A 26,938-nucleotide genomic window follows, 5' to 3' on the forward strand; every position below is an offset into this window, starting at 1 on the left:
TTAATTCCTTTTAAACTTAAAAATTATTTTAAAATCTTTTTAAACTTAAAAAATTATTTTAAATCTTTTTAAACTTAAAAAATTATTTTAAATCTTTTTAAACTTAAAATTATTATAAATATTTTTAAACTTAGAATTATTTTAAATCTTTTTAACTTAAAAATTATTTTAAATTTTTTAAAATATTATTTTAAAAAATTAACTTAAAATTTATATTAAAAATTATTTCAATAATTATTTTAAATTATTATTTTAAAAATTGTTTTAAAAATTATCTTAGAAATGATTTCAAAAATTATTTTAAAAATTAACTTGAAAATTATTTTATCAAAACTAAAAACTAATTTAAAAATTATTTTAAACTAACTTAATCAAAACTAAAACTGAAATTAACAATCAAATTTAAAATCAACTTAACTAAAAATTAAGTTAAATTAATACTGATTAAATTAAATTTAAAATTTACTAAACTAAATTTAACTAATTAAATTATGTAAAACTTAAAACTTAAATTAAGTTAAAAATTAAACTTTAAACTTAAAATTCATCACTAAGGCTAGTAGTTGAATGAATTTGAGATTGGAGGATCTCGATTTTGGCATACGTTGGCTTAATCTCTCTTTAGCCTCTTGTAATTGGGTGGAGAGACTGCTTATTTTCTCAGTGATTCGGGTAGCAAATGTCTCAGAGATTTATTTCTTCAGCCTCTTGTTCTCCCGGCTTAGATCATATATCAATCGAGCAATGGTCATGTTGGCAACCCAACACTGCAAAAAGGGTGGCAATTAGAGAAATATTAAAAAGGAAATTATAATAAGAAAAAAATAATTATACCTTAGTCTCATCAAGGGAAAATCTATCAGCTAATTCGGAGGGAGTAAGTCCTTCAATTAGTGGACGAGTCTCCTCCCAAGCAGTAGTAAAAGATCCTCCCAATAATATAGGGAGTACAGAAGAGGAAGAAGAGGCGGAGGACAAGGAAGTTTGGATGGAAGGGGGAGCAAAAATCAAATAAGAAGCTTCTTGGGAAGGCAGAGAAAATTGTTCAGTGAATGACATAACGAAAGTAGAAGCAGAGGTGTCACCCTGAGTAGGTTGGCCCAAAGGAAGTGAAATTGGAGAAAGAGTTAGAGTAGGGTAAAGAGTGGATAGCGTAGGCTCAGAAGAGGAAGGAGGAATATTCACAAGGTTGTCAGAGGAAGAAATGACTCTTCTTTTAGGAGAGGGAGCCAGGGTCAATTTGCGCCCCGGGCGTTTTTGGTTGGAGCAGAGGTAGGGGCGGCCACGGTAGACTTCTTTGAGCTTAAAGGAGAGGTAAGCTCTATGATTGGAGAAAGAACAGGAGAAGTTATTTCAGGAGCTGCTTGAGAAATAGAGGCCACAATTGGTGGAACAGGGGCCTCTGTTGAAGGGGGTTGATTCAACTCAGCAAGAAATTCCTGCTCCTTAGCACGGATCTGATCCTCCTCCAGGCCTCGCCGCTCGTTGACTAAAGCTTCATAAATGACATCCACTGAACAAAATAGAAGAATATTTTAGTTAGTAAAGAAGTAACAAAAAATGAATTAGGGCTTACCCAAGGAACCGCAGAGCTCAAGCTTGACGGGGCTCAGACCAAAAAGATATAAAATCACCATGTATCCATTTATGGATAAAGAAGCAGTGACCCAACATTTTCTTCGAATAAATGGGGAAAGAAGGGTGTAGATGAAGTTCTTTAATAACAGAGAGTGAAGGAAGAGAGGATTGCCACGCAGAAGACCAAGGGATGGGCCCGGGAAATTTTAGGTAGAAATAACGAGTTTCCACCCCTTGAGCGAGGAGGGCATCTCTTCAAAAAGAACCATCTTAGGACGGGATTGAAAGAGAAAGACGTCAGGCTCTGATTTTTTAGGGTAAGAAAACATGAAGAAATTTTGAGGCATAGGAGGAATGTCCAAAAGGCGAAATAACATATACAAGCTACACAGGTAACGAAAAGCTACACAAGAATGTCCAAAAGGCAAAATAACATATTTGAATAGTAGAATATTTAAATAATGATGTATAAGTGGAAGTCACAAATACTTGGAAGAAATATCTGTTGGAATGTATACTGAAAGCCTAAGCTTTGTAAACATTTATTATGAATAAAGAATCACATTTGGTCTAATTGTCTACATTTGTTTGTAGTTGTTCATTTAATTTATATTGTAGATAACATAGTATGTGGTGTCACATACAGAAGATGATGTTATCAGTACCTTATAAATTATAAACAGTAGCTCACGACCAAAATGGAAAAGGAACAAACCATTAGAAGGTCGTAGTGTAATTAGATATTAGTTTATCTTGACTATATAATTACACTAGTACACTCAGAGTGTATTGAGTAGGACCATTTGAGGTCGTTTCTTTTATACTGACTTTATAAAGGAACAAAGACCTCAGTTATTATGGAAGTGTGTGCTCTTAATCCTAATATAATAACAAGCACATATATTTGATATTTATTTCTTTAATTTATCAATGGGTGAGATTTAGTTCGTTGAATCAATAAACCCGATAAGTTGGGAAATGGTATTACTTATAGTGTGTGTTGTTGATTATAGAAGGAAACTGTGTCCTAGAGATACTAGGTTGATAATGTCCTCAAGAGCAGCTCATAAAGATTGTCATGTTAAACCCTGCAGGTGGACTTAGTCCGACATGACAATAAGGTTGAGTGGTACTACTCTTGGACTTTGATATTAATTAAATGAGTTGTCAGTAACTCACTTAATTAGTGGACATTCGATATCTTAAACACAGGGAGACTAACACACTCATAATAAGAAGGAGCCCAAAAATATAATTTGGGATTGGTGCGGTAGTTCAATGATAGTTCTCTAGTGGAATGAATTATCATTGATAAAATTAAGTTGTGTGTTCGGGGCGAACACGGGATGCTTAATTTTATCGGGAGACAAAAACCAATTCCTCCTCTCGGTCCCTATCGTAGCCTCTTATTTATAGAGTTCTATACCCACCTATACCCACCTTCTATACCCACAATAAGGGGTGGCCAAGCTAGCTTGGGAACCAAGCTAGGGCCGGCCTATGGGTGGCCCTAGCTTGAACCCAAGCTAGTAGGGCCGGCCAAAATAAATTAAAAAAGAAATTTAATTTTAATTTTTATTATTATGTGGAAGATATATTTTAAAGAGAATTAAAATTAAAATATCTCTCTTGTAAAAGATCTACAAAAGATTAAAGAAAGAGATTAGATCTCTTTCCTTATTTGTAGATTGGAGAGATGTTTTATTTTTTCTTTAAAAATTATTCACATGTTGATAAAATTAAAATTATAGAAATTTCCTTTTATCAACCATGAAGAGATTTTAAAGAGAAATTTTATTTTTTTTAAATTTCCGGAAACAAATTAGGAAGTTTTAATTGTTGATTAAAACTTGTCCTCTTTTGTTTCCAATGATGTGGCCGGCCATCTCAAGTTAATTGAGAAATTTTGTTTTATTTTTCTCAATTAATTCATGTCAAGAAAAATTAAGGAAATTTTATTGTAATTAAATTTCCTAATTTGCCTAGGCCAAGGAATATAAAAGAAGGGGTAGGGGTGCCTTCATGAGACACAACCTCTATTGTTTTCTCTCCCTTTTTCCTTGGTGTTGTGGCCGACCATTACCCTCTCCCTCTCTTCCTCTTGTGGTGGCCGAATACTTCATCTCTCTTGGAGTTCTTGTGGTGGTCGGATACTACTTGGAGAAGAAGAAGAAGAAGGAGAGAAAGCTAGCATCTCTTGGAGCTTGGTTAGTATTTTGATTTTCTTCTTTGGTGAAGTTCTTCCTTTGTGGCCGAACCTTGCTTGGAGGAGAAGAAGGTGGTTGGTGGTTTCTCATCTCGGTAGATCGTTGCCCACACAACGTCCGAGGTTAGAAGAGGAATACGGTAGAAGATCAAGAGGTTTTTCTACAAGGTATAACTAGTAATTTCTATTTCCGCATCATGCTAGTTATTTATGGAAATAATACCAAATACAAGAGGCTTACGTTCTAGAATTTCGAATATGTTTTTTCAAAGTTGTGTTCTTTTGTTTTTTCTTTTCCTTGTGATTTGATTGTTCTCTTTGGTTAACCTAAAGTTATTTTAGGAAATTAAATATTAGCTTTCTATTAAAGGTTTTGTCTAGTCGGTGGTGGTTGCTCCCATATCCAAGAAGGCCATATGCCTCGCCACGTCAGTACTGGGAACCTTTTATGGAAATTAATATTTAATGAAATTAATAACTTAAGGAGACTTGGGTCGAACGTGTTAAGTTCCGCAGGAGATCCAAGTCAAAACCTAAAAGAACAAATAGATTAAGTTTTGGATCAAACGTGTTAAGTTCCGCAGGCGATCCAAAATTTAATTTAAAAGAACACATGGTAGCTAGGAAAAGGTTCAGACCTTTGTACAAAATTTTTGTACAATGGAACCTATAGGTTTTCCGAGTAGCAACCAACAATTGGTATCAGAGCTAGGGTTTTGCCTCTGTGTATTTGGTATTTAGTTTAATTATGCACATGTCATACATAATTTAGGCAGGATAATAGTAGGATGTGCTAACTTTGTGGATGCAGGATCCAACTATTATGGCTTTTAGTTATTATGTGTGTGATTGGACCCTTGGACATGTCAAGGGCATTTAATGTGTGTGCATGATTGTATTAAAATACAGCAGGAGCTGTATTTAGTTTTTATTAGGATTTTATTTTTGATCTAGATACATGTACATTCCTTTTATGGAATATAGGATCAAAATGTAAAATTCTATTTATGTCGCGGATCGAATCTTGCAAAGCGTGGAACCTTCTAAGGACCAGAGGCGCAGCGGAACTAGGAGCAAGATGGATGCGACAGCTAGACCCGGTGGCGGTGGCCAAATATGGCAGCAGCTTGGGATGACAACACACGGAGGACAATTAGAGATAAAAGCCATAATAGTTGAAAATTAAATTTTCTATTTATTGCTTTTATATTGTGCTGTGTGTGCATGTTAGTTTACAAGTTTAAGTAGGCTAGCATAGTTAAAATTCCTCATTTATAAATAACTAAGTGGGAGAGGGATTTTTAAATAAATCCCATGGTCTCCATTACTGGTTTGTAAGTGATGCAAACAAGCTTGCGCGTTGGCTCTGAGTGCCTTCCTCCATAACGGATGAGCTTGTTTGTGGATCACTAGAACAGACTTCTATTTTTGGATGACTATAGGAAGTTAATTAAGAGCGTGTGATCTTCCCCATCGGAAGGGGCACAATCTTATTAATGGACTTAATGTCAAGTAATGGTATACACTTAGACACAACTAATAGCATCCTCCTCATCGGAGTTACTGCTATTATTTGTGTGACCAAAGGATACCAACTATTAATTTTATTTGTCAAAAAGTTAGGTTAACAAGATAATAAAATTAATGGGTAAAACCCTCCTTTTACAAATGTTGAATTTGTATACGTCCACACTATCGTGGCATACAAAATTCACGGTGTTTTGAGGTGTTGGTTAATTTAAAATAGTATTGTTTGAGGAATCAATATTATTCTAAATTTAGAGTTCTGACCAAAAGTTATTTGTGATTCTTAGGATGACTTTCAACCCACTGTCCATCATACTACAACAGAATAGACTTACTGGTCCTAACTACATAGATTGGAAAAGAAACCTGGACATTGTTCTTACTGCTGAAAGCTATAAGTTTGTACTGACTGAGCCTTGTCCTGATGCACCCACTGGTGAATCTACCCAAGAGGAGATTGAATATCATAGGAAATGGGTAAAGGCAGATGAGATGGCGCGGTGTTACATTTTGGCTTCAATGTCAAATGTATTGCAACATCAGCATCAAGATTTACCAACAGCTTATGATATTATGAACAATCTCAAGGAACTCTTTGGTCACCAGGATCGGGCCTCTAGGCAAGAAGCCATGAGAAAGATAATGACGACCACCATGCAAGAGGGTACTCCTGTGAGGGATCATATCCTAAAGATGATGGCTTATCTGAATGAAATACAAATCCTTGGAGGAGAAATTGATGGGGAAACCCAGATCGATATGATCCTCCAAACGCTACCTAGAAGTTTTGAGCAATTCCGCCTGAATTATAATATGAATAAAAGGGTATATTCATTGGCGGAACTACTGACAGAACTTCAGGCAGCAGAAGGTTTGTTTCGTCATAATTCTCAGATTCACTATGCTGAAAATGGTTCTACTTCTAAACCGAAAGGAAAGAAGAAGAAGAAACAAGTTAGCTCAGCAAAGAAGGTGAATAAATCTCAGAGTACAGGACCTAAAGCTGGAGTGAAGAAGCTGAAGGGCATTGGAAGGCGGACTGTCCTCGTAGGAATCAAAACAACAAAGGTATATCTCATACTCTAGTTGTTGAAACATGTTTAGCTGTGTTATCTACCAGCACCTGGTGTGTAGATATGGGAGTCACTGATCATGTCTACAATTCTTTGCAGGGGTTCCAGGAAACCCGACGACTATATGAAGGAGAGATAACCGTCTACATGGGCAATGCTACTAAGGTGGCGGCTGTTGCAGTGGGAGACGTCTACTTATCTTTTGATAGGAATAGAAAATTGGTTTTAAGAAATTGTTTTTATGTACCCAGTTTTAGAAAGAATTTAATTTCAGTTTCTAAACTGTTTTTAGATGGATATTCAGTTTCCTTTAGTAACGATGTAGTTATTAAAAGAAATAAAGTGATTATCTGTTCTGGTGCATTAGTTGACAATTTGTATACTTTAAATCCAATTTCTTCCACAAAGCAAAACATGGAAATTTATAACTCATCTTCTAATTCTAATAAGAGAAAAGAACCTTCGGAAATGAACCAAGCATATCTTTGGCATCTAAGGCTTGGTCATATTAACTTAAGTAGGATTCAGAGGCTTATAGCCGATGGACTTTTGAGTTCATTAGAGTTGGAAAATTTTCCAACTTGTGAATCTTGCTTAGAAGGTAAAATGACCAAGAGGCCGTTCAAGGCCAAGGGGTATAGAGCCAAAGAAGTGTTAGAATTGGTTCACTCTGATTTGTGTGGTCCTATGTCTGTCCAGGCAAGAGGAGGTTTTGAATATTTTGTCTCTTTCATAGACGATTATTCAAGATATGGATACATTTACCTAATGCGCCGAAGTCCGAGTGCTTTGACAAGTTCAAAGAATACAAGGTGATGTGGAGAAACGATTAGGTAAAGTATCAAGACACTACGATCCGATCGTGGTGGCGAATACCTCTTAGAGAGTTTAGGAATTACTTATCGGAGGTCGGGATTCAATCCCAATTGTTCGCACGAACACCCCAAAGAATGGTGTAGCGGAACGAAGGAATAGGACTCTTATGGAAATGGTTAGATCGATGATGAGTTATTCAGATTACAAATTCGTTTGGGGATATGCTCTGAAACAGCAGTATATTCCGAACTTAGTACCTTCTAAATCGGTTTCTTCTACTCCCATAGAATTATGGAATGGGCGAAAACCCAGCCTAAGACATATTTGGATTTGGGGTAGTCCAGCACGTGTTGAAACCAGATCTTGATAAGTTAGAATCTCGCACGGAAGTTCGCGTGTTTGTAGGATATCCCAAAGGAACGAAAGGTGGTTTATTTTATAGTCCTAAAGACGAAGGTCATTGTTAGCACCAATGCCCGCTTTTAGAAGAAGACTATATAATGGATCACAAGCCCATGTAAAGTTGTTTTAGAAGAACTTAGAGAGGACATGTCTACTCCAGTAACAAGACAAGATGAAGTACCACAAGAGCCGCAACACGTGTCACACATGATACACAACCACGGACGGTGCCTCGTCGTAGTGGGAGGGTTGTGAGGCATGGAAGATTCATGTTTTGGGAGAGTCTTGGACTTGATCCGGGTAAACATGAACCTGATCCCCGGATTGAAGCACTCCAAGATATAGATGCATCTTGGCAAAAGGCAATGAATTCAAATAGAGTCCATGTACTCTAATAAGGTTTGGGAGCTTGTAGAACCACCGACGGTGTAAAAGCCGTTGGATGCAAGTGGATCTACAAAGGAAAAGAGGGATGACGGAAGGTAGAAACCTTCAAAGCTAGGCTTGTTGCAAAAGGGTACACTCAAAAGAGGGAATCGATTATGAGGAGACCTTTTCACCGTAGCATGCTTAAGTCTATCCGGATACTCTTATCCATTCTTGCTTATATGGATTATGAGATTTGGCAAATGGATGTCAAGACAGCTTTCCTTAATGGAAGTCTTGAAGAGAACATCCATATGAAGCAACCGTAAGGGTTCATTGAAAAGGCAAAGAGCATCTAGTGTGCAAGCTCAATCGGTCCATTTATGGACCGAAGCAAGCTTCAAGGTCTTGGAACATCCGATTTAATGAAGTAATCCATCATATGGATTTATTCAAAGTCCGGATGAGTCTTGTGTATATAAGAAGTGTAACGGAAACATGGTGGTATTTCTTGTACTATACGTAGATGATATTTTGTTAATTGGCAACAATGTCAAGGTATTATCGGACGTAAGGGTATGGTTGTCCAAACAATTTGATATGAAGGACTTAGGAGAATGTGCACACATTCTTGGGATCAAAGTTATAAGGGATCGTAAGAAAAGAATGTTGTGTCTATCCCAAGCTTCATATATAGATACAATCCTTGCTCGTTTTAGCATGCAGGATTCCAAGAAAGGTTTCTTACCTTTTAGACATGGAGTAGCTCTATCTAAAGAGATGTCTCCAAAGACATCAAAGAGATAGAGGATATGAAAGCAGTTCCTTATTCAGCTGTAGAAAGCCTAATGTATGCAATGTATGTACGAGATATCTCTTTTGCCGTGGGCATGGTCGGCAGATATCGAATAACCCTCGACAAGGACATTGGACTGTAATAAAGCATATAATTGAGAAAGACTAGAGATTATATGCTAGTTTACCAAGCAGACGATCGCTCCCCTGGGTTACACGGATTCGATTTCAATCGATAGGGATAACAGAAGTCTACATCGGGCTATGTGTTTACTTTAGGAGGTGGAGCCATTTCATGGAGGAGTGTTAGGCAAATGCGTTTGGACTCAACCATGGAAGTTGAATATGTAGCACCTTGAGGCAGCTAAAGAAGCAGTATGGCTCAGGAGCTTTCTAATGGACTTAGATGTGATTCCTGGTTTGCCCAAAATCATCACAATTTATTGTGATAATAGTGGTGCAGTTGCAAACTCGAAGGAACCACGAGCTCATAAGGCAAGTAAACATATAGAGCGCAAGTACCACCTGATACGAGATATTGTGAAGCGAGGAGAAGTTGTCATCGCCAAGATTGCATCAGCGGATAACCTGGCAGATCCTTTCACTAAGTCCCTTCCGGCAAAAGCTTTCGATCGGCATGTGGAGGGAATGAGAATCAGATGTATGGTAGAAGATATGGCAGCTTAGTCATTAGTATAAGTGGGAGATTGTTGGAATGTATACTGAAAGCCTAAGCTTTGTAAACATTTATTATGAATAAAGAATCACATTTGGTCTAATTGTCTACATTTGTTTGTAGTTGTTCATTTAATTTATATTGTAGATAACATAGTATGTGGTGTCACATACAGAAGATGATGTTATCAGTACCTTATAAATTATAAACAGTAGCTCACGACCAAAATGGAAAAGGAACAAACCATTAGAAGGTCGTAGTGTAATTAGGTATTAGTTTATCTTGACTATATAATTACACTAGTACACTCAGAGTGTATTGAGTAGGACCATTTGAGGTCGTTTCTTTTATACTGACTTTATAAAGGAACAAAGACCTCAGTTATTATGGAAGTGTATGCTCTTAATCCTAATATAATAACAAGCACATATATTTGATATTTATTTCTTTAATTTATCAATGGGTGAGATTTAGTTCGTTGAATCAATAAACCCGATAAGTTGGGAAATGGTATCACTTATAATGTGTGTTGTTGATTATAGAAGGAAACTGTGTCCTAGAGATACTAGGTTGATAATGTCCTCAAGAGGAGCTCATAAAGATTGTCATGTTAAACCCTGCAGGTGGACTTAGTCTGACATGACAATAAGGTTGAGTGGTACTACTCTTGAACTTAGATATTAATTAAATGAGTTGTCAGCAACTCACTTAATTAGTGGACATTCGATATCTTAAACACAGGGAGACTAACACACTCATAATAAGAAGGAGCCCAAAAATGTAATTTGGGATTGGTGCGGTAGTTCAATGATAGTTCTCTAGTGGAATGAATTATCATTGATAAAATTAAGTTGTGTGTTGGGCACGGGATGCTTAATTTTATCGGAGACCAAAACCAATTCCTCCTCTCGGTCCCTATCGTAGCCTCTTATTTATAGAGTTCTATACCCACCTATACCCACCTTCTATACCCACTAATAGGGGCGGCCAAGCTAGCTTGGGAACCAAGCTAGGGCCGGCCTAAAATTGGGTGGCGGCCCTAGCTTGAACCCAAGCTAGTAGGGCCGGCCAAATAAAATTAAAAAGAAATTTAATTTTAATTTTTATTATTATGTGGAAGATATATTTTAAAGAGAATTAAAATTAAAATATCTCTCTTGTAAAAGATCTACAAAAGATTAAAGAAAGAGATTAGATCTCTTTCCTTATTTGTAGATTGGAGAGATGTTTTATTTTTTCTTTAAAAATTATTCACATGTTGATAAAATTAAAATTATAGAAATTTCCTTTTATCAACCATGAAGAGATTTTAAAGAGAAATTTTATTTTTTAAAATTTCCGGAAACAAATTAGGAAGTTTTAATTGTTGATTAAAACTTGTCCTCTTTTGTTTCCAATGATGTGGCCGGCCATCTCAAGTTAATTGAGAAATTTTGTTTTATTTTTCTCAATTAATTCATGTCAAGAAAAATTAAGGAAATTTTATTGTAATTAAATTTCCTAATTTGCCTAGGCCAAGGAATATAAAAGAAGGGGTAGGGGTGCCTTCATGAGACACAACCTCTATTGTTTTTTTTTTCCTTGGTGTTGTGGCCGGCCATTACCCTCTCCCTCTCTTCCTCTTGTGGTGGCCGAATACTTCATCTCTCTTGGAGTTCTTGTGGTGGCCGGATACTACTTGGAGAAGAAGAAGAAGAAGGAGAGAAAGCTAGCATCTCTTGGAGCTTGGTTAGTATTTTGATTTTCTTCTTTGGTGAAGTTCTTCCTTTGTGGCCGAACCTTGCTTGGAGGAGAAGAAGGTGGTTGGTGGTTTCTCATCTCGGTAGATCGTTGCCCACACAACGTCCGAGGTTAGAAGAGGAATACGGTAGAAGATCAAGAGGTTTTTCTACAAGGTATAACTAGTAATTTCTATTTCCGCATCATACTAGTTATTTATGGAAATAATACCAAATACAAGAGGCTTACGTTCTAGAATTTCGAATATGTTTTTTCGAAGTTGTGTGTTCTTTTGTTTTTTCTTTTCCTTGTGATTTGATTGTTCTCTTTGGTTAACCTAAAGTTATTTTAGGAAATTAAATATTAGCTTTCTATTAAAGGTTTTGTCTAGTCGGTGGTGGTTGCTCCCATATCCAAGAAGGCCATGTGACTCGCCACGTCAGTATTGGGAACCTTTTATGGAAATTAATATTTAATGAAATTAATAACTTAAGGAGACTTGGGTCGAACGTGTTAAGTTCCGCAGGAGATCCAAGTCAAAACCTAAAAGAACAAATAGATTAAGTTTTGGATCAAACGTGTTAAGTTCCGCAGGCGATCCAAAATTTAATTTAAAAGAACACATGGTAGCTAGGAAAAGGTTCAGACCTTTGTACAAAATTTTTGTACAGTGGAACCTATAGGTTTTCCGAGTAGCAACCAACAATATCCCTAACCATTATGGCTGCTCTTAGTAAAAAAGAAAAACAAGAGCTGATTAATTAAGATAAGAGCATCCACAATAACATTAATATTTCTCCCAAATATTTATGGTCCCCACGTCTACATAATCAATCAAATATCTCACTTCTCAAATATCCCAAATCTCATAATCAAATATCCCCTCAACTAAATATTTATGGGTCTCATCTATCAAATATCTTACTCTCAAATATCTCAAATTATATAATAAAAATATCTCACCAACTAAAATAAAAATAAATCACTTACATACCACCTAAATTTTTTTTAAAAAATAAAGTAATCATGGCCCCTTGTGGGGCCCACTTGCATGCTACCTAAAATGAAATCACCGGGCATAAAATTATGTCCGATGATTTTTATTCACCTCTCAAATATTTAGAGAAATATCTTTTCCAAATATCTCCCATTGGAGATGCCCTAAATTTTTGTTAATTAATTTTGTTAATATAAAATTAAGATGTTTTTACAATAGATGAACTTGGTGAAGTGAGTTTAGGCATGTAAAAAATAGACCAACAAGATTAGTGGGACGGTAGACGACCCAAGTCAATTTCTTTTTAAGTTTAAATTTTTGTGATAAATAATAGACCCAAATTAAATTAAATTTAAAAATAAATTAAATCATTATAATGGTTGTTAAAATTTAATTTAATTTTTTTTTATATTAAATTCAACTTGGTTTGAGTTTGTCTTGAACTTCATTTAAATATTATCAAATGCGCTTCTTTGATAATTTTATAATTTTAAATTTAATTGATTAATTATTAACTTTGATAATATAAGCATTTTAAACTCTATTTATTTATATAGGAGTTTTATTAATGGAGATGATTCACATGTTTTATTAGTGAATATTAACGAATTAATCAATTAAACACCTATATATTTACCATCTTTATTTAATTTGATGAGTTATTTAAATGTATTTATTTAACTAATTTTATATATATTAAACCAATATAAATATATTCTTATCGACCAAACATCAAATTCTTGGGACATTCTAAATTGTTTTGTATTTTTTCGTTATTTTCCGTTTTTTTTGTCAGTTATTATTATTACATTTTAAACCTCTAATTTGTCTACTGCCTTTAATGGAAAATAGCAGTAAATCACCACCTGATTGGAGCTACACTATAATATTTGTTTACAGTTAAATTTAATAAAATTGATTTAACCATTCAATTTATCCGGCCTATTAGCTCAATTGGTTAGAGCGTCGTGCTAATAATGCGAAGGTGGCAGGTTATATTTTATATTTAATCATAACTAATTTTTTGAAATGTATCTTTTAAGAAACTTAAGTCGTGTACTAAAATAATATTTTTGAACTACTATAAATAATTTAATAAAATTGGTAAAAAAAAAAGTATTATCATCTAATCTTACTATTTAACCAAATCTTGGTGACGCCCCTTTTAAGATTTATTAGTAATTCAACATCTTATTTGGCAATATTAGATTATAGCTTAGGTAAAATTAGCATATAAGATGACTTTCAAATCAGCATATAAGATGACTTCCAACTCAGAAATTTTCCATTTATTTTGGCAATAAATTGTCCAACATTGTATACGAAAAGATAGAAAGTAGTTATTGCCATCATTATTATAAAATATTAATTTGATAAGATATGATTTCAATGCTAAAATACTCAGAGCCTTTATATATATGTTGATTGATTAGGTTAGTCTGTGCAGAGTAACTGCTTTCGGCTTTCTACAATCTCTTTCGTCCTGTCTTGTAGCCTGAGATCTCAACCAACAATGGAGGAAATTAGAAGAGCAATGCACAATATTCCCCTTGCATTAGCCCTTGCGGCTTTGATCTTAGCATCCTTCATGGCCACTGAAGCTGATGGATATCGACCTCTGCACGATGCTCCTGAAGGTCCTGATCCTATCCATAACGAAGAAAGGTTTAACTTTAAGCCTCTGCACGATGCACCTGAAGGTCTTGATCCTATCCATAACGATGCATACTTTAAGCCTCTGCATGATGTTCTTGAAGGTCCTAATCCTATCAACAATTGAGAGGGGTTTAACTTCGAGCCTCTGCAAGATACTCCTGATCAAGCTTCTAATCATTTCCATAACGAAGAAAGATTTAACTTTAAGCCTCTCCACGATGTTCTTGCAGGTCCTAATCCTATTAACAACGGAGAAGAGTTTAACTTTAAGCCTCTGCACGATGTTCCTGCAGGTCCTAATCCTATTAACAACGGAGAAGAGTTTAACTTTAAGCCTTTGCACGATGTTTCTGCAGGTCCTAATCCTATTAACAACGTAGAAGAGTTTAACTTTAAGCCTCTGCACGATGTTCCTGAAGGTCCTAATCCTATCAACAACTAATAAAGGTTTAACTTTAAGCCTTGATTGAAAGGAAGCCTTATTGCGACTGCATGATGATCCTGAAGGTTCCAGCATCATACGTAATTAGTATTATTGTTATGCAATAAATTATTATGCTTATGCAAACTATTGTATTGACGTCTGGTTTAATAATAAAGTTGATTGTTATTCTTATGCATTTGTTTTTCAGAACAATGTTGGTTTGTGTGTGCTGCTATATGCTAACTACTTCGGATCAATGTTTAAAATTTACATTTTAGCATTTCTTTCATTATATTTAAAATAATGTAAAACCAAAGTATGAAACATAATATTGAATTTAAAAGGTGCTAAATTTTTAATAAGGTTAAAATTATTTATACAAATTGTTTTTGACAAACAAAATTTCATGTATAAAAAAAGCATACTGAATTTAGGGATTATCCCTTATAAAATGTTATGGATCAATGTAAACATTTTTTTATTAATTAATTATTCTTTTAGACGTCACAAGCAGACAAATAGTTGTTTGATTAATTTTTCTTTGGAAATTAAATGACTGCAAATGCGATTATTTTCTTACCGCTCCTATTTTTCCAAAATCAAGTTTAATTTGAAAAATATATATAATATAAACATCTAAAGCGAGACAAATTCATGAACGATTGTCCGCTGAAGTCTTGCAGCTGGGAGTAAGGGACAACTAACAAATTACTCTGTCCACCGTCCTTGTCCACCGTCCTTGTCGATCGGACAGCATATCTGATTGAATAAATTGCAGTCCTCCAACAACAACAACAACAATCAAGCCTTTTCCCACTAGGTGGGGTTAAAAAAAAGTCAAGTGAAGGTCAAGCCAATAGCTTAGTTCGGAATGACTGAGTGTAGGAGTGTAAATGAACCAAGCCGCTCGCGAGATATTCGAATCTCGATTCGATAAAGGCTCGTTTGAGCTCGTTTAATGAGGCGCGTTAAGATAAACAAGCCAAGCTCAAACTTCGTAATATTCGGCTCGTTAGCTCGTGAACACGTTCGCTATGCTCATTAAGCAACTTTTAAATAAAAAATAATAATAGTTTTGATATTGAATTTATAGATTTTACATTCTACTTATGAAAAATATAGACAAATATATTAAATTTATTTATTAGAATAAAATTATAAATTTTAATAATATTTTTATAATTTTCTTTAAATATATAATTTAGTTTTTAATGAATATTTAAATTTATGATTTATATATATTAAACTCGTTTAGGCTCGATAAAAGCTCGAATAAGCTCGTGAGCCATGAATATATTTGTTAAATAAAGCTCAAGTTCGGCTCGATTATAAACGAGTCAAGCTCAAACATTCAAGAGTTCGGCTCGATTACACCCCTAATTGAGTGAGTAACATCCCCGTCGAGCGAATTCTGGTCGATCTATAGTGGGACCCACATACATATCTCTTCGTACTCTTTTATATGTTTATGTTGTTGATAACGGAGAATGTTCACCAAGCAAACAGTACTTTAGAAGTTTCTAACCTATCACATCAGAAATTTACATGCTCGCTTAAGGAAAAGTGTCATGCACACTTTTTGAATTGTCTTTTCCTATAACGCTTTGAAAAATATGCATACACTTTTATATACATGCATAGATGCTACAATAATACTATAAAAGAGGATCTCTATCCACTAGTAGAAGTATGCAAGACTTTACCATTCAACATGTTCTCTACTAGAGTTTATCTATTATTTCTCTCTAAACTTAGGACTAACTTGAGCATCGAAGGATCAACGTAGAGGACCCCTTCTTGACCCGATACTAACGCTCCTAATTTTACACGACAACAAGAAATCTTCATCCAGTCAATCACAAAACTACATTTCTAACCTACTTATTTTCTCAACTTTCAATATGTGATATTAACAGCCCCTTTATATTTTCTTCCATTCAACTCAGATATCAGATTTTCTACCTGTTCGATAAAAATTATTACCTATAAGCATAGTGAGCTATCGCAAGTACGAGAACAAAATGTAACTACAAAAGTGAGATAAAGTAAAAAAAAAAAAACATTTTTTCCGAAATATTTTTTATATGACTCTCTGTGTTTTTTTTCTCCTCTTTAATTCACTAGATAAACAATATTAACTGCACTTGCAAAAATATCATATCAAATTTATTGGCTTTAAATGAGTGTTAGTATCCTTTTATTTATTCACATTCGTTTTATAATTAGGGAAAATAATATGAGTCAGGTTAAACATTTTATTTTATAAATATATTTATTATGTTCATGGACGGAGTTAGATATTTTATAAGGAGACTTAGGAGTCAACGAGCTACTAAATCCTTTTTCTAAAAAATTTTGAGAGAAAGAGGACGGTGTTAACTGGAGATGGGCGATGGAGTCAACTAATTACTAAATCCCTCGGCCCTCTGCGCTCTCGATTGATTATGTTTCAGATTGATAACGACGGAAATATTAGCTCAGTTGGTTAGAGCATTTTTTTCATCATTTTTTATTTAATTTATTTTTCTGAGAGAATCGTAAATGGGCCTCTTTTAGACTTTTATAGCCCAGTTTTTTTTCTCAATTTCACGAATGATAATTCACGAATGTCATGCATGGGAATTAATTTTAGCAGTATAAATTTTTAAAAATTGAACCAGTTTGCATTAGAATTTAAATTAACTTAGCTATTATCATAAAAATTAACATGAAAGCAAATGACTAATCTCTATAAAATCATATATGCTAGATATATGTGAATGGAATACTGCAGGAATTTTTAGATTCACCGACAGAATATATTATTTCGTCGGTAATATTACGGACGGAATTAAGATTCTACCGGTAATATTGTAGATGGAATTAAGATTCCGTCGAAAAGTTTGTAAATTTTAGGAAAAAATAATATTACTGTTGGAATTATAATTCTATTGGTAATTTCCACTTATTACCGACAAAATCACGTGATTCCATTAGTAACACATTAGAATACCGACATAATCACAAGATTAGATACTAACATAATCATATGATTTGATTGGTAACACAGATTACTGATGGAATAAAGATTCCATCGGGAATCCCGAAAATAATTATAGCATGACCCTGTGCCCTTCTCCTCCTCACCCGTGTTTTTGATATTCGACGATTCTCTCCTCCCCACTCTTTTATCCCCTTCATGATCTCCACCGGCAGCTAGCATGTGGAGATCTATTTTGTCAGCCGCCAGCACACCCCTGGCAACTTTTTTGCCTGCCAAGCACGTGAAATTGACTTTGCAGGCTGCTAGCACACGACTGGCGACTTTTTCTACCACTAGACATGTGTTATTGGCTTTGCAGGCCGCTGGCCTTATGCTAGCGGCTTTGTTGGCCAACTACATGAGGCCGACGACTGTACCGATCGCTTGCTGGCAGCTGGCAGCCGACGGCTCGGCTGCTTGGCCGGTCACCAACCAACAGCATAGCTGGCTGCAAGCTCAAGCCAATAATTTCGTCTCACTCTGTTGCAAGCTCGCGACTATAAGCTACGGGTACAAGCTTGATTCACCATTAGGTATGACAACGGGGCAGGTTCAGGCTGGGTTTGGCCAATCTTATAATCTGCCCCGTCAAAATAAAATGAACCTGAATCCGGACCCGACCCACCTAATTTTTCAACTCGTCCTGCCCCGACCCCGCTCAAATTCAGCAGATCCAACAATAAATTATTATTATTATTATATATTTTATATTATATAATATAAATATAAAATATTATTATTATTATTATTATTATTATTATTATTATTATTATTATTATACGGGGCGAGTTTATGGTGGGTACATTGAAACCTATAACCCGTCCCGAACTCACTTCTAAACACGATCAACAGGTTTAGACCCGCCCATAACCCGTTTGACTGGGTTTAAACCCGCCCCAAATGGGACGGGTTTAATATGGGACCGGTTTTAAACTTGATTCATTGCCATCCCTATTCACTATATACTCTTTTGTTAAGTTTGTTTGTGTTTAAATTTCACTAATTTGTTTTATTGTAGTATATTATATTTACTGTTCTTCTCCGATTAGACTACTCTTCTTCATATATAATTTAATAAATAGTAAATATGTGCTATTTTAGATGTTTAAATTTAGATATGGTCATTTGATGATTATTGTGTTAGTATATATATATTTATGCTCATTTTAGAGTATCTTTTGGTTGGAGCCTAAAAGATAGCATTGTTTATTATTTGTTTGATCTAAAATATTGTTTTTTTTTTGTAATTTAGGTTGATAGACATTATAATTTTAAAATATGAAAAAATAATCTAGATTTCTTTTGGTAGTTGAATGTTCAATAGAAAGTGAACATTATGTTTGATCTATCATATTAGGTTGTAAAATGAAAACTACCAATGCTATATTATATATGTTTGGTTGCTTTAGTTAAGTTTAAATCAAATTTTTTAGAAAGACTATCCATGCGATGAATGCTGCAGTTGATTATTCTAATATAGATGAAATACAGACACCTAAATATAAATAACTATATGAAATATTAAAAGCTAGTGAAAAAGAAGTGTGGGAAGACATTTTCTCTAGTCACAAGGTTATTGAATATGAAATCATATCATTTTTTAGAAAGATATTACGATGATATATGTCAATTAATATTAGAGTGTCTTCCTAATGATAACATAATAATTGATAGTTTTTATAGTACAAAGAAATTGATTAAATGTTTAGGTTACCTTTAAAAAAGATTGATTATTATATAAACAGTTGCATGATATTTTGGAATGAAGACAACGATTTGAGTGAATGCAAAATCTGTACTCACCCTTGTTATAAGCATCGTACTCATATACTAGGGAAGAAGAAGAAAAATATTACTTGGAAAATGATGTATTACTTTCCTTTAACTACTAGATTTTAACAATTATATGCATCTGCCACTATTACTTGTCACATGATGTAACATCATGAACATGAGCACGAAGGAGGTATAATGTATCATCTTTGTGATTTTCTGCTTGGAAACATCTTGATACTGTATTTTCCTCATTTGCAATGGAACCACATAATATAAGATTGAGACTTTCCGCCGATGGATTTCAGTCATTTGATTAGTCGGGACAACAATATTCATCTTGACTAGTTATATTAACACTGTACAATTTACCACCATGAATGTACATGAAAGATAAATTTATGTTCCTTACTGTGCTTATTTCAAGTCCAACCAATCCTAAAGAGAAGATATATATTTTCTTACAACTTCTAATTGTCAAGTTGAATGAATTATGGAATGTAGGGTCGATCACTTATGATGTTACAAATAAACTAATTTTAAATTGCATGCTGCACTATTATGAATAATCAGTGATTTTTTAGCATACTTAATGTTGTCGGGATGGAGCACAGCTGATAAATTATCATTCCCACACTGCATGAGAGATTCTGATGCATTTTCGTTACCTTGTAGTGGGAAGGTATCTTAGTTTGATAATCACCATAAATTTTTACCTATTAATCATCTTTTCAGGCGAAATAAAAAAAAATCCTAAAGAATATTGTAGTCAGAAAACCTCCTTCAATAGTCCATGCTTCAGGTGAAGAAATTATTGAATAAATAGATAGTTATGAATTTCTACCAATATCTCGACCTACTTCCAATAAAATAAATTGTCACACCCTAAAAGAGTCCCTGCCCGACAAATGGACAACATCTCCCCTGTAACTATGATAATATGAATCATAAATACATACACAAACTATATACATTAGCCCACACGGCTGAAATATACACAACCACGCAGTTATATACTCAGCCCAATCGGCTGGAACAAAACAATCACAACCACGCAGTTATATATATTAAACAGCCCACACGGCTGCACTAAAAACACAGCGAAAAATGAAAGAAAAGCCCACACAAACCAAATAGAAACAATGTATGCCGGCACGGCTTAAATAGAAATACAACACCAAAAATGATAAAATAGTCACATGGCTAAACACCAATACAACGCTAATACAATAACGAATATATATATAAGATAAACAAGAGCGAGGTAAAATCATCTTTTAATGTGACATAGAACCGGCAGACAGGATACTCCAAGCGACTCCACGATCATGTATCTGCTACCTATAAACATAAAGATATAAACGGGGTGGTGAGTGCGGGTCACTCAGCGAGTAATAGACAAGATAGTGCTTAGTCTATATAAAATAAACATGGAGATCCAAGTAAACAGTCTCAGTAGGGAATAAAGAACATGATCATACTGACATAATCAATCCATCTAATATAATCGACATAATAATCATACATAATCATAACTGGCATACCAACTGCACATACCACAACTGACATAATGATAAATACATACACAATCTGGAATCAACACATGGTATAATGATCAGTAAACTCACCGGTAATCAGCAACAGGTTTGCTCGTAACACCTGAGCAATATAAATCAGCGTATACATGCATAATAAATGACAAATATGCAGCATGACAATCATATGTAATAATCATATCTCAAACAAGTGCAACATATCACAATCACATGCAACTAGTATCTACTAGGCATGTATGCAAATATATCTCCACAGATGCACCGCGCATCGTATGCAAATGTAAATGTATGTCACATGGTCACCCCCGCCACCTCTCCTGACACCACGACCCTTGTATGACCGAGAGGCTTGGGTCTGTGACAAACCATACTAGCCTCCAGTACATGCACTGCTATAGAGCGGTCGAGGTGAACGATTCGCTAAATAATTATCTAACTACATAACATCAGGGTCCCTGACTACTCACCTCACTAGCCCCCTGACTACTGAACCCTCCAGACCCACTACTCCAGAGTGGTCGAGGCGGACAGAACACTGAGCGACCTAGTGAGCAGAATAGGATTAGCTCCACACCTAGCTACCACTCTCCCACAGTGGTCGAATGGGCAACTATAAATGACTGACGACTATCTCACACCATAAGGGAAACAATGGTCGTCAGCATGCAATGAATGATGAACATGATAAATAATCATGATACCGACATGGTCATCATCGATCCAACATCCCCAATCCATATAAACACCTCCAGTATAAAAATCCATCTAACACCTATAGGTATAGGTAAATCCAATGGGTGTCTACTAAACAACAAAGTACATAAGTAGCATACCAAGCCCATAGCAACCATACACGTGCGCACTCTACAACGTAGGTATAATCAACATAATACCTCCAATATCACAACCAGATATATACACATAAGCACATATATATAATCAACTAGAATCCTCCGATAGCCATGCAAAACACATATGGTCATAACTATAAAGGTATAATCCACAAGAAACCCACCATAACCACACTGGACAGGTGTACACACACTACATGCAAATGGACAGTCAATCATGTGACTCCTACAACATATACCAATCATGTATACAATCAACAAAGATTTGCATGATCAGCATGTTAACCCAAATCAACTAGACATCCCTATGATACATACTCTACATGTGTATATACAACAGAGTTTAGGTATCAAGAATCGAGACTGTATAGAATATAACTAGATTACCTCAAATATCAAGCAAGAAAGCAGCAATCGTAAACAATCTAAGGTAAAGCAGCCTAATCATCCAGTAATAACCATGCTCTAAGTTCAAAAGAACTAATAGAAGCCAAGAAAGAAATGCCCGCCTTTATACGTAGATCATATCAACCATCTTCAACTAATCGAAAAGATCACATCCAACTCAAATCCCAAGTTTGAATATCCTTCTGTCAACTCACGGCCAGAAATCTTGCTGTTGGAAATTTATAGTCGTAACTATGGATTACCCTCAAACAGTGATGCTCGGATCCACAATGGAGCTGCTGATATCAAATGTAGCAGCAACACACTCTGGTGATCAATAGGGTGGCCTCGAGAGTGTGAGGATATACAACTCGTGGATCTGGTCATCTACTAGCTATGGCTGAGGGCTATCGCCGGTGGCTGCGATGCAACTCTAGTGAAGGAGTCCATGTGGCTGTGGAGATCAAAAGGGGAAATTGGGAAGCCAATGGTCTACCCCGCCTCACCGACTCAAGTGCCTAATTTCTGGCAAGCTCCAATGTCCATGAGTAGGAGGGGAAAGTCGATAGCTGAATCAGGGCTCAGGTGGTCGACATCAATCAGAGCGGAAGGGAGAGATCTAGGGCGCGGGGTGGCGATAGGGACAGGAAGAGGGTGATGTCACAACCACGGTGAGGGAGAAGGGAATCGGGCGAAGCTTGGAAATGAATCGGCGTGAGAGGAAGAGAGGAGAAGTTAACCCTAGCACACCCCCCTTTTGCACTCAATCCTTCCTCCGAAGACGGCGACACCGGACAATGAGGCAGCTTCGGTGTCGATCGAGTGGTGGCTCTCCACACCGACGATAGTGTATTCATCAACTGTGGATCGATCGGAGAAGAAACGACATCCGGGATGGACCCACGGCGAGGAAGCTCAAGCGGCAGCCTGCGTCCCACGGCCGGTGGTCACAGAAGGTGAAGAAGCGGAGAAGGGAGAGGGATCAGCGTGAGAGGGAGAAGGATGAGGGAATCCGCGACGTTGAGTTCGGGAGGAGAAAAAGAAAGGTTCAGATGATTAAACCTTGATTAAATCATCAAAACCTAACTTTATATTTTAATCAACTCCTAACTTAATTGGGTATTCCAAACAGGCCTTCACTTAACACAACCGATTCATCTCCTCAAAATGAGTCATACGAACTCCGTTTAAATCTCGATTTTTTTTTTAAAATTTTTCAAAAAAGCCAATAAGTCTATTTCTCAATAACACTTATTTTTAAATGTGTCGTATATTACATTCTCCCCTACTAATAAAAATTTGATCCCCAAATTTACTGCTCAACTCAGGGATCCTCATCCAAGGTAACCACATACTGATATACCACTCCATTTAAGTATAATGAATAAGTCCCCAATCGTAAGGGGTGACTCTGTGGGTTATGAGCTCACTCTGCTTCCGTTATTCCCACTCTACTACCTAACCAACTGAGGATAAATCAACTACATCTAAAATCCATAATCCACTATCAACAGATCCTCCAACATCTGTATAGGACGCTCAAACTATCCATCAGTCTGAGGGTGAAAATCTATACTAAAGCCAAGCTCCGAACCCAAAGTCTGCTGTAATCTCGGTCAGAACCATGATGTGAAATCGTGGATCTCCATCCGATACAATACTTATAAATATACCATGAGATCTAGTAATCTCTTCTCAGTATAATCCTGCTACTCTATCCAACGAATCCGTCCCATGAATCGATAGAAAGGGGTGAATTAATCAACTAAACAATGATAAACCAAATCGTATCATATCTCCTCCATATCCTGGGTAGCCTCACGATAACGTCCATCGTGACACGCTCTCAACTTCATTCTAGTATCTGAATCAACGTAAACAATCCTGCTAGTCTCTAATATTCAACCTCCACTTGCTGACACACTAGACATCAAGCTACAAAATCCATGATGTCTTTCTTTATGTCGTTCCACCAATAGGAACGCTCCAAGTCTATATATATCGGATGTCACCTGGATATATCACAAATCCAAATTGATGTATTTCCTATAGTAACTCCTCCAGGATAAGAAGTGGCTCAGAAACACACATAATCTCCCATGGAAATCAAAGAATCTCATTCCCATCACACGATAATTCGGTATACTGGCATGAGACTTCTCCACTCATGCTACATCGGAACTGCACCAATTCCCAGGTACGATACATCTGTTTAGAGTACAAATCCATCTACACTAGAAAGTACCACTAAGACGGGTGCAGTTATCAGCTTTTCGTTTCAACTCCTAAAATTGATCTCGTAAGCATTAGTCCAAATAAATTCTACTCTTCCTAGACAATCAAGTCAACGACATAATGCTAGAGAAACCCTCAATCAATCTCTAGTAATATCCAACCAGACCAAGGAAACTGCGAGTCTCCTGTATAGACTACAACTACTCTCAACTAGTAACAACCTCTATCTCCTGTGGATCCACTAATATCCCTCTACTAAAGACAATGTGTACCAGAAATCTCACAGAAGATAATCAAAATACGTACTACTAAACTTCGCATATAGATGTTCTCGTCGAAACATCTCTAGAACTATGCAAAGATGGTGTACTTGATCCACCTCGGATCAGGAATAGATCACAACATCATCAATGAAGACAATGAAAAATGATCCAACACCCTAAGCATATCAAATACATCGAGTCTATGAAAACATCTAGGGTACTATAAGCCTAAATGGTAAAACTAATGACTCATAATGTATGTACAACAAGCTAACTCAACCGTAAGATCCCCGACAACAAGTCTGTAACCTAATCACCAACTACAATTCACTAAATCCATAAATATCACACATGTGCTACTCTCCATATCATTATCAACATTAAACACCAAATAATAGATCCTCAAATTAGATAACCACTAACAAATCATCAAAGACAACATATCACCACACCTGATCTCACAATATCCACTAATCACAAATCATCCTCAATATCAATCAAATCTGACCAATGATAAAGAAAAGGAAGGCATCCATCCTTCAACCCTCACTGCAAACAAGCATAAATATATCCAACTTGGTTCAACATTGCACGTCTATGTTGTACCACTACAGGGATCATATCTAGTGGGAAAATTTATTATCGTATATCTTTAGTGAGACAGACTAGTCATGTACTCACCAATCTAACTCCTAGTGACCCATTCTCATCATGAGGTACTATCAAGCTGTAGAAATAATACACCATCCCACCTAAAAGTGTATGACTACTGAAGTCCAACGGATATCTCTTGACTTCCTGATCGATAATCAACAACTTTCCAAATGGTAGAGATACAATCAATCAACGAGATATGAGTACAAAAACTCAACTACTCGTATCCAAAAATGTCCAAAGAACATGTCGAATCTCATCTATTCAAATACTTAAAAATTCACCGTAAAAGAATGACAATCTAAAATCCAAAGGATCACTCAACCTCTTGACTGAGAGTTTACCCACCAAGAGTGTATCTCCACAACTCTCATAATCATGCCTGGAAAATGTCCCTCGATGAATGCCAACAAAAGGTCCAACCCTCTGATCTAAGATATAGACTACAAGACCATGGATAAAATGATCATGTGGTCAAGGTCTTGAGTTACTTGATAGAGACAATGTTAACTGAGTCATCTAACCATTGTCTTGTACCTCATCTTACTGTGATTGCTCCATCTGAGGTTAAGTAACCGCGAGTATAGAGCAATGAACACAAAGATAGAGGAAAACTATAACTAAATAGCTAGTCAAAATATATATCAATTGACGCTCTACCCCTCGAACATCATCATATGATATTTCCACTCAGAAATAGTGGATCCCATAGGTGTTAATCAACTAACACCACCTCCTCCGCACCATTACGGGCCATAAGTCTTTAGGTATATCAAGGATATCTAACCATATCTGATTAGTCCATGAGTCAGGATCTCCCATGGAACAATATTAGACAAGTTGACTGACCATCGCCTTATTATCAAACACCCTCTTCTGCACAAGTCAACTAGGTAAATCAATTCTAAACTGACCGAACCAACAGGAGTATGTTGGATTGAGATCGCGCTAGAGGGGGGTGAATAGCGCTCGTGGCTTTCACGTGTTTTGTAATTGGAAAACTCAACGAGTAAAGCAGCGAAATAATAAAAAAAAACACAAGCACAAGGGACACCAAGTATTCACTTGGTTCGGAGTCTTGGGCAACTCCTACTCCAAGGCCCGCGATCGTTGATCGCTTTCGGTGGGCAACAACTATAATATGGTGTAAAGTTTACAGAAATGCGATACAAATAAAACAACAAGTAATCTTATACCGACAACAGAAAAATAGTAATCTGACGCTCTTGGTTGTCGAGGCGTTGCTACAGCACTTCTGGGTCGTCTTGTTAGCAGCAAGCAGTAGAAGAATAGCTTAAGAGTTGATCGTAGTAGGTGTTGGTCGAGACTACCTTTTATAGGCCGTTGAGGGTGCCTCCAATGCCCCATGGAGGCGCCTCAAACCTAAGCTCTATCCCGAGTTGACCGTTGCAATAACCCTTCGAGTCACTACTGTTTATCCGCCTGGAGGCGCCTCCATCACCAGTCCAAGGCGCCTTCAACCAGCAGTCCAAGGTGCCTCAGCTTCCCATGAGGGTGCCTCCAACTCCTCTTCGCAACCAATCCTGCCTTGCACCCGAAGCGCCTCCAAGCTCCATGGAGGGCACCTCGGGTATTGTTCATCCAAGGCAAACTTTGTGTTTTAGTACCTGCAAGATTTGTTAGTCCCAAAATACCCTGCAGCACAACGTTAGCACATAATAAACATAATGAAATGTTTGGCAGCCTTCGGGTTGTCCGATTCTGACTTCGAATTTCCAACAGGAAATCCTAGGTTGAACCGACGCCTACTGTTCCCTCTTTCGGAGAATGCGTCCTCACCTACTCCACTCAGGAGAGCATACCTGATGCCAGTCCGGTCCTCCAGACCGACTGGGCTTTTTGCCTAGGGTTACCACCCCCTAGGATTTTTCGCCACCTAGGGTTACCTCCCCCTAGGACCTAAGGTTACCCCCCTTAGGATTTTACACCACCTAGGATTAC

The 26,938-nt window shown here is 36.3% G+C and overlaps 1 protein-coding gene across 1 annotated transcript; it reads left to right on the top strand.

The window, feature by feature from the left end:
- Positions 1 to 13,668: 13,668 nt before the first annotated feature.
- LOC122028968 (CLAVATA3/ESR (CLE)-related protein 4A-1-like) lies at positions 13,669 to 14,253 on the top strand. The gene is made up of 2 exons (XM_042587937.1): positions 13,669 to 13,912; positions 14,042 to 14,253. The coding sequence occupies exons 1-2, from the start codon at positions 13,669 to 13,671 to the stop codon at positions 14,251 to 14,253; spliced, it is 456 nt and encodes a 151-aa protein (XP_042443871.1).
- The last annotated feature ends 12,685 nt before the right edge of the window (positions 14,254 to 26,938 follow it).

Source organism: Zingiber officinale, chromosome 10B, assembly GCF_018446385.1.
Source record: "Zingiber officinale cultivar Zhangliang chromosome 10B, Zo_v1.1, whole genome shotgun sequence".
Classification (NCBI taxonomy): Eukaryota; Viridiplantae; Streptophyta; class Magnoliopsida; order Zingiberales; family Zingiberaceae; genus Zingiber; species Zingiber officinale.